This window comes from Eutrema salsugineum, unplaced genomic scaffold, assembly GCF_000478725.1.
Source record: "Eutrema salsugineum unplaced genomic scaffold, Eutsalg1_0 scaffold_12, whole genome shotgun sequence".
Classification (NCBI taxonomy): domain Eukaryota; kingdom Viridiplantae; phylum Streptophyta; class Magnoliopsida; order Brassicales; family Brassicaceae; genus Eutrema; species Eutrema salsugineum.
Window position 1 is genome coordinate 1,223,922 of NW_006256895.1, and position 9,489 is coordinate 1,233,410.

The 9,489-nt window shown below is 33.1% G+C and overlaps 1 protein-coding gene across 1 annotated transcript; it reads right to left on the bottom strand.

Annotated features, from left to right (window-relative positions):
• Positions 1 to 2,570, bottom strand: LOC112089288. The gene is made up of 2 exons (XM_024160357.1): positions 2,463 to 2,570; positions 1 to 2,421 (listed from the first exon to the last, which is right to left on the bottom strand). The coding sequence occupies exons 1-2, from the start codon at positions 2,568 to 2,570 to the stop codon at positions 1 to 3; spliced, it is 2,529 nt and encodes an 842-aa protein (XP_024016125.1).
• Between the last annotated feature and the right edge of the window lie 6,919 nt (positions 2,571 to 9,489).

The following is a 9,489-nucleotide window of genomic DNA, read 5'->3' on the forward strand; positions in this document are numbered from 1 at the left end:
TCAGTAAAAGGATGCGAGCCCATGAAAACTGCGAACCTCGGTCACTGTATGCGGTTGAGGCCACGAGCGGATTGCTTCTACCTTAGCCGGATCAACACGCAAACCGGTTTTAGAAACAATGTAGCCGAGAAACAAGACCTGTGCCACACCAAAAGAACACTTCTTTGCGGCACCAAAGAGCTTCTCTTGCCGCAAGACCAACAAAACATCACGCAGGTGGTGCAAATGATCTGAAAGAGACGAACTAAAGATCAGTATATCATCAAAATATACGACAACGAAACGTCCAATAAATGGTCTCAAAGCTTGGTTCATGACACGCATGAAGGTGCTGGGCGCATTAGAGAGGCCAAACGGCATCACCAACCACTCAAATAAACCCTCATGCGTTTTAAATGCTGTCTTCCATTCATCGCCAAGTCGAATACGGATCTGATGATACCCATTTTTAAGATCCAGCTTGGTGAAGATGGATGCAGCACCAATCTGATCGAGGAGATCATCCAAGCGGGGAATAGGGAACCGATATCTCACTGTAATTTTGTTAATCATGCACATACGCCCGGTACCGTCTTTCTTGGGGATGAGCAGAGCTGGTACAGCACAAGGGCTTAAACTCTCACGCAAATGGCCTTTTGCAACAAAGTCTTCCACTTGTCGACGCAACTCATCATGTTCCTGTGGTGACATTCGATAATGAGGACGGTTCAGAAGTACTGCATTGGGAACCAAATCGATGCAGTGCTGAATGTCTCGAAGAGGTGGCAAACCGGAAGGAAGCTCATCGGGGAAAACATCTCCAAAATCCTCGACGAGCTGCTGAAAATCCGATGGGACGTCAGTAGGCACTGCCGAAGACGACGGTTTGATAACCAGAACAATACCCATATCGCTCGCAACACATTCTGCCAAGAACTGAGTGCGATCGACTAGAAGCACGAGTTTAGGATGGTCATTAGTCTGCGGAGGCACTGGCGGACTAGAGGAAGGAGCTGCACTCTCTGCTGTTTCCTGAGCTGGTAGCAGAGTAATGCGTTTCCCCTCAAAGCAAAAGCTATACGTGTTGTGAAAGCCATCATGAGTGGTGTGCCGATCGAACTGCCATGGACGACCCAAGAGGAGGTGACAGGCGTCCATGGGAATCACATTACAATAAATCAAGTCTCTGTAGTTGGTCCCAATTGAGAAAGGAACGCGACATCTCCGTGTAATGCGCAACTCCCTCATTGTGTTAATCCATACGAGTTTATACGGTGCTGGATGTGGTTCCGTAAAAAGAGCCAGTTTAGCTGCCGCATCTTCAGAGATAACGTTGGTGAGGCTACCTGAGTCGACGATCATGCGACACACCTTGCCACGGATAGTACACGTTGAGCGAAAAATGTTGGTGCGCAACCAAGATTCTTCGATTCCTTGAGGCAGAAGAAAGTTGCGTCGAATCACTAAGAGCAGACCTTGGTCGCCTGCCACTTTGTCATCAACCTCAGTCTTATCCTGGGGGTCAGTATCATCACCATCGTAGAGCACTTCATCATTGCTGTAGAAAACCCGTTTCATGCAGTTTGCTTGACGATGTCCAACTTCGCCACAATTGAAGCATTTTGACGAAGCAGGTCGGGGGAAACGTGAGGCCACGTTTCCACTCAGCTCTTGGATACGCTGGGCTTCCGTTGTTGATGTCCCAGTTTCAGTGTTCGCCCCACCACTCGTTTCCCCACTTGAGCGCGTACGAGCTGACGACCACGAAGCAGATGAACCACGGGAGCTCTGTTCAATTAAGAGCGCACGCTGATGAGCCTCTGACACGGAAGATGGGTTAAATTGTAACAATTGAAGCTGGAGTTGTTGTTTTAACCCTCCCATGAACCGCGAAACCATCTGTTCCTCCGTCTCATTAACATTGTTGCGAGCTAGTAGCGTGAAGAAATCCGCCGCGTACTCATCAACTGATCTCGTACCTTGGTGAAGATTCTGAAGTCGAGTATACATTGTGCGAGCAAAGTTGTAAGGCAGGAAAGATTTGCGGAGAAGACGCTTGAGCTTATCCCAGGACGCAATACGATCTTTGCCCGCGCGAGCTCTCTGCTCCTTGATTTGCTGCCACCAAGCTGACGCACGTCCTCGAAAATGCGTCAGAACTAATGGTACCTGCATGTTGCTCGGCACCTGTTTGAACTCCAAGATCTCCTCCACGTTACTGATCCAATCGAGTAACTCCTCAGGTGCTAGACTCCCATGAAAGTCTGGAAGATCGAGTTTAAGGCCCGATTCCCAGTGGTGGTTGTCATTCCGAGGGTCCCCAATAGCCTGTCGTTGGTGTTGCTGGACAGGGCGACCCTGCTGACCGGCAAACGGATTCTCATCAAAGTCATCCTCGTCCTCCTCGTCGACTTGTCTCTGAAGCGGAGGCTGAACTGCAGCCTGCTGTTGAGCTTGAACATCGTTCGAACCATTGTCTCAACGGTGTTTGTCAATGTGTCTCGTAAGTCCCTTTGGAAATCGGCCAACACGTCGCGCAACGCCTCTGTCTGTTCATCCCTCTGGTTCTGGAGATTCCTTTTCGGCGGCATCGTAGGATCGTGGTTGAATCTGATACCAACTGTTGCAGCAGCGGAATTACGTCACCAACAAGTTACTAAAGCTTCGGGTAAGTTTTAGAACTTGCACGATATCAACTCGATCTCTTCGCAAAGTTTAGGAGAAGATGTAGATTTCTGAAAGAGAACTTTCTCTAACTTTATTAAATCTTCAAAAACTGTCTTACAATAAGCAAAACCTAAGATACTTATACCCTCTCGGGATAACTCCAAATAAACTAAATATCCTTAAAATCCTCCTAAAATGGAAAATAACTTGAAAAGAGAAAAGGAAGTAATTAAAATCACCGACTAAAGCTCAAAACACAAAAACCTTAAATAAGAAATAAAACTAAAGCCCAAATGAGGAAGAACAAGATATGACGCTATATCAGTATGGCATGGCAAGTTTGTGTGATGCTGAATTATCTCCCCCGTATTGTGATACTTATAAGTTTGTAATGGCTGATTTTATCTTATTATATAAAATTTATGAATGTTTCAAAGTTGCTAACTCGCATGATCATGATTCATATTAATTGATATGATTTTGACACATAATATTTTATTATATAAAGCAAAATATTTTTAAGGTCGGTATAATATGTCGGATCGCGATATGTATCACTGTTAATTTAGATCGTGATCAATACAGTAATATAAAATCTCTAATTTTTAATTATTTGATTCCAAAATAAGAAAAATGAATTAAGTTTTTATTTAAATGAAAATTACTAAAATAAAAAAAAAACGCAAATTAAAAAAAAAACAGAAACCACGAAATAAAAAATATAAACTACAAAAATCTATAATTTATAATATTTTTTTATTTATTTAGAAAGATTGTTTATTAGGTTTGTAAAAAATACATATCAATTTTGAAATTAATGATATATTATAACATATAATTTATGGATAAGTTAACAAAATTTTAATTTAGAATTCAACTATAGGATCATAATAGTAGAGTTATCAATTTTAAAATCTATATATTTTAACAATTGTCTGTGCATATCACGAGTAAAGTTACTAAATAAATAGATAAATTGAAAAATATGAATTGATCATAGAACTAAAGTTAGTACACAAAAAATAAAAAATTGAAAAGGTTTAACCGAAGTCCAATCATTTAAAGGTAATGCTACTAAAAAAGTGAAAATTAAAATTTTATCTTATATAGTTGATAAAATAAAATAAAAAATAAAAATATGTTTCAGTTTTTTTTCATTTAGATTAAAGAGATTAACAATGGATTAATAAAATAATTTCATAAATTTATATTATTTATTTATATGGATTGTCTAATTTTATTTTATTTTCTGTGAATAGTTTTTTAGCAGATTATAAAATTTTAAAATTTAAATCCACATATATGCAGTTTCTAATCTAGCCTTTACATAAACTGGAAGGATGTATACTAACTCTTCATCAACAATAATTACAAAAATGACCTTATTACATTTTAATTTTATTTTAAATTTATGATATATTTTTACAAAATTATTTGTGCTATTTTGAAAATTTAATTTGGTGAGCTTGATTTGAAATAAAAAGGCACGAAAGAAGTTCAACTAAAATACACAACTGTTGAATCGAATTTATTCAAATATGTACAAAAGAGTACAAAGAGATTTAAAAGTAAAAGACACAAAGGTTGATGTAGATATTCAAATTTTTATTATTAATCGATTAAGTTTAATTTTTATTAATCAGTAAATCATAGTGTCATACTGTACATCTATTTTTATATCCAAAACGTGAACTAATTCGTGTATTAGTCTGCATTATATTTAATTTTTAACTAGGTAAAGACCCGCGCCAAGCGCGAACTTGCAATGTATTCAAATCTGATTACAATTTTTTTTTATAATGGTGAAAAGCTTATATCTTATATAAACATTTAAATTTTTGAAGAGTATTTGTTGTTATTGTGATATGTATCGTTAATAAACTCATAAATTTTGATAGTTGGATAATGGTACTTTTGAAAAAACCCCATCACTTTTTCAACTATGACCATTATCATTATGTACATCAATATTTGTTAGTGTACTCAATACCCAGACCGTGCCTATGTACAAAAAATAGAAACATTGGCTTATGGGCCAATTTTTTTTTATAAAAAAAATTGAAGGATCTAATTTAAACTAATTGTTCATTATTAATTATTTAAATTGAGATTTAGTTTGAAAATAAAATGTTTTCTTTGATAAATTTAGCAACTAAATTAATAACACAATACAATATAGGCAACATACATAGCCACCTAAATAATTAGACAAATTAAAATTCAAATTACCATTTCAACTTCTTATTTCTTTGTTAAAGTTTTGGAAACTTCTTACTCTCCTTTTATTCTTTCTGAACAACCACATAATCAATAGCTATTTGTCAATTATTATATATTTTTTTAATTATAATTTTCTTTCATCTAATATCAGATTTAGTTTGATTTGTGATTTGTTATTCTAATTTGTATTTATTTTGTTTACGATAATCATTGTTATTACTGGTTTATATGAATTTGAAATGATAATATTATTATTTGGTTTTATATAAATTGGATTGATTTTATATGAATATGAGATGAAGATGGTTAACTAAAGCTTTTAACACAAAAACGGGTTAACTAGGGTTTTTTAAAAAATCTGCTTACGAGCTCTGTATCTCTGGGCACGGTTCTGTCAATACCGTAGATCTTTAAGTTGCAATTTGTTTCAATATATATTTTTAAACACTATTATGATTTCGCACTCCATTTGTTTTATGTTTAATAAAAGTATCAATTCTCGACAATCAGGACAATCATTAATGGGAAAAGAGCAAAAGTATCAATTTTGAAGCATAAGTAAACCAAAGTATCATTAAAATAAACCATTTAATTAGTCAAAGTTTAAAACAAAATAAATAAAATATATTATCGTTTTGAAAGACGGCTTTGTATACAACGGTCAAAATATTGGTTTGTGGTATATCCATAGTATCTGTTATCAGAATCTTCAAACCAGCTCTCGAAGTGACACGTGATATAGCCACATAAAATTGCACATAAGAAAATACAAGTTTTGGTAAACACAGTCCAACCTTTTGCAAAGTTTATCCTTGACTTTTATTGATAGTAATTGCATAGGCGATGACTATAGAAAATTTTCTACGCCTCATTCTAAAAGGAAACCTTGTCTCGGTGGGAGAAATAAACATTTGTGGGATCAAGACATTTTGACTAATATCCTCATCAGTTATGCGCAAGGCGCGGGCATAAGGGTTTTAAAAACGTACGACATAATTTGATGTTATAAACTAAGAAAATTAAAATAACTACTTAAGACATAAATGATAAAATAAAACAAATTCAAAAAGTAAATCTTATCCAAAATTAAAGATTTAAATGCTTACCAAATAAGTGTATGAAATTCATAAAACCTATTGAACTAAGAAAAAATCGAGTTCTTTGTCTCCACATAATCGTTTTTCATCATTTTTTCTTTTTATTTATCTTTTGGTTTTTCTTTAATATCATCTTTTCTTTATTTTTCTTCATAGTCTTTCACCTTTATCTCTCTTTTTCTCTCACGTATTCTTAGTTTCCTTTCATTTTCTTTTAATATTTCTTCATTCTATATGTCTTTTCTTACTTCTTCTTCTTTAGTTTTTTTTTTAATCATGTCATATTCTTCATCGTGTTTTCCACATCTTTTTCGCATCTTCTTCCTCTTCTACTTCTTCTTCTTCGACATTGTCTTTGTCTTCTTTGTTCTCTATGACTTCATATTCTTTTTGTTTTCCTTCGCCTTTTATATCAATCAAATACATGTAACTGAAAACTTTAACTCCCTCTCTCCCCTTCATGCATCCCTCCCTATCATTCTCTCTCTCTCTTTCCCTCCCTATGTTTCAGTATATCTCTATCACTCTCTCCGTTTCTCCCTCATCCTAAGTTGTATATATTATACGATTAAGACAACTACATTTTAAGTAAAAAATGTTTCAGATATTAAAAAAACAGGAACACAGAAAAGACGAATTAACTCTTATTCTCTCTCTCTCTCTCTATTTCTCTCTCTCTCTCCATCTACATGTCCTTGAAAGTATTAACTCAAATTCTCTTTATCTTTCTCTCTTTCTCCAAATTCATCATCATCTCCCATTCTTATTTTTTAACATTTTCTTCTTTTCATAATTTTTCTTATTATGATTTTTAATTTTGTTTTTTTCGGTCTTGTTCTTCGTCTTTTCCTTCTTCTTTATCATCAATTTCAATTTTTTATTCCTTATGTTTTTTTTCCTCTTCTTCATCTTCTTCTACTTTTATTTCAATTCCCTCTTCAGATTTGTCTCCTTCTTCTAGCTCTTCTATTTTGTTGTACTCTTCTTTCTACTATTTATTTATTTGTTTAGTTTTTCTTTGTATTTTTATTATTCGTTTAATTTTCTTTGGTTTTTATCCATCTTCTTCTTCATTTTCTAATTTAAAGGCCTTTTTTATTTTTCTATCCCAAATTCTTCATCTTCTTCTTCCTCATATTTTCTTACTTCTTCTTCATCGTCTTTAACTTGTATTTTTTTCCTTCTTTCTCTTATATATCTTTTGATTTTCTTAGTCCTCAAACTTTTCTTTCATCTTCATCATCATTTTTGACTTCTTCTTCATCATCTTTGTATTCTCTCAGTTTTTCTTCTTCTTCTTCTTTTTTGATTTTTATTAGCCTTCTTTATTCTTTACTTCTTATTCCTCTTTGGTCTTCGTCAAACTTATCTTCTTCTGGTTTTTTCTTCATCTTTTTTTTTTAATCTTGACCTACCTCATTTTCCTATTTCTTCTTCTTTTACTTTGTTTCTTCATTTTTCATTTTTTTCTTCGGGTTTTCTTTTTCAATTCCAACTTCCTTTTTTTATTATCATTATTCGTCTTCACTATTTTTTGTTCTCGTCTTCTTCTTATTCTCCATGGTTTTATTCAAATTTATATTCTGTCTTTCTCTTTAGTTCTTATCATCAACTATATATTCTTCTTTATATTTTGATTTATCTTTTTTGTCCTTTTCTTCTACTTCTTCTTTTTCCATTTTTTTCTTCTACTTTGTCTTCTATATTTTCATCATTTTCGTATCCTCCGTCTTCATCACTCGTCTTCATCTTCTTATTAAATTATATAATAAACACTAATTTTTAGAGCATAGTTAAACAATCCCAGGATATACATTGTTTACTTTGATCATAACATATGCATAGATTATATAATAAATAATCATTTTTATTAATGACATGTAAGACAATCGATGTGGTGATAACACATCTGATTTTTGACCTCGGAAAAATCTGAGGATCATGAAGGGGAAAATTGCTAGTCAGTACAAAAATTTATAAAAGTTTTAAAGTAAATAACTATTAGGCAATGGATTTACAATATAAAAACTTCTAGAATCTGAAAAAACATTTAAAGCACAAACTAAAATAAAAACATAAATTTATCTTTACCTAGCGATTCTAGAATAAGGCGAGAGATGGATTACAAAACCAACAAAGTATCAATTATACAGAAAAGAGCAGGTTACATTGTTATTAGGAATATGCATAAATAATAGTAGAGATTGTTTAGTTTTAAAATAGATATGGACGATTTTTTTTAAAAAATTGCTATGATCGTTTTTTTTTTTAAAGAGGTGGATGTTTTTTATTAAAAAAGAGCTATGATCGTTTTTTTTTTAAAAAAGAGGTGAACAAAATTTTGTTTTAAAAATGCTTAAATTTAGTAGACGGATGTTATATATAAGGAAATACGAAAACCGATATAGGTATATATACAGCACGATGGATATGCTAAGGTTTAGGTTAGTATCAATTTCTACATCGGTGGCTAGGACAAATTTCAAGATCGGTGGCCTATTAAGAAAACCGCTGGCCCATTAACAAACTTGATGGCCCATAATCGATGAAAAAAACCATATCACATATATTGACATGTAGGATTAATGATCGTCCTATCAGAATTAATTAAAATGCTACATAGTTTTTTTTAATAATGACATGTAAGCAAATCGCTGTGGAGACGACACATAGGATTAATGATCGTCCTATCAGAACTAATTAAAATGCAACATAGTTTTTTTTAATAGTGACATGTAAGCAAATCGTTGTGGAGACAACACATAGGATTCTAACTTCGCAAATAATAGTATATATTATTTGCCGAATAGACATAAATTAATTCTATCTTTCAAAAAAAAAAAAAATGTATGCCAAAATCTGATTGATGAAAAATAATTTTGAGACTCCATTTCTCATTCACAAGAACTCCAAGCTGGATAGGTGATTGCAGTATATACTATAGTGTTCACAGCAACGATTTCAGATTGTCCAAAATTTGGTCAATTTGACGAATATATTCACCTAGTTTTTTAATCCAAAATATGGTCATTTGGACAAATATATTCACCCTAAGGTTCGTCGAATACGAGTTCCAAAAAAAAAAAAATTTGAAAACAATTCTTTTTCTCAAAATTATCTGGTATTGAAAGTTAGTCTATATAAAAGGAAATTTGTATGTTGGATGGAAAAGGAATTTATTTTCCAATTTTCTAATTTTAGAATTTTATAAACGATAGAGCAAAATTTCCAATTTTACACTGCGAATTTTCTGTTTTGTTTTTACAATTTGTTTGTTTTCCTTTCCGACGGCCAAACCTTTCCAAAAGAATTGGGAAAATGTATCATCTCTTTTGAACCGTCGGATCAATCTAACCTAATCCGACGTCCAGAAAAACCTCACTGAACACATCAAGTCTTGCGCTTATATAAACCTCAGCTTTGACGCTCTTTCTTCAACTCTAATTCTGCTCAAAGCTTTTCGTCTTTTATCTTTTGAAGTTTCTTTTATCTCTAAAACTTTTTGTCTCAGTTAGTTTGATTGACA

Coding starts and splice junctions, on each gene's coding strand:
- LOC112089288 (XM_024160357.1), bottom strand. CDS start 2,570: ATGCCGCCGAAAAGGAATCTCCAGAACCAGAGGGATGAACAGACAGAG. Junction 2,422..2,462: donor GAGACACATTGACAAACACC/GTTGAGACAATG, acceptor GCTCAACAGCAG/GCTGCAGTTCAGCCTCCGCT.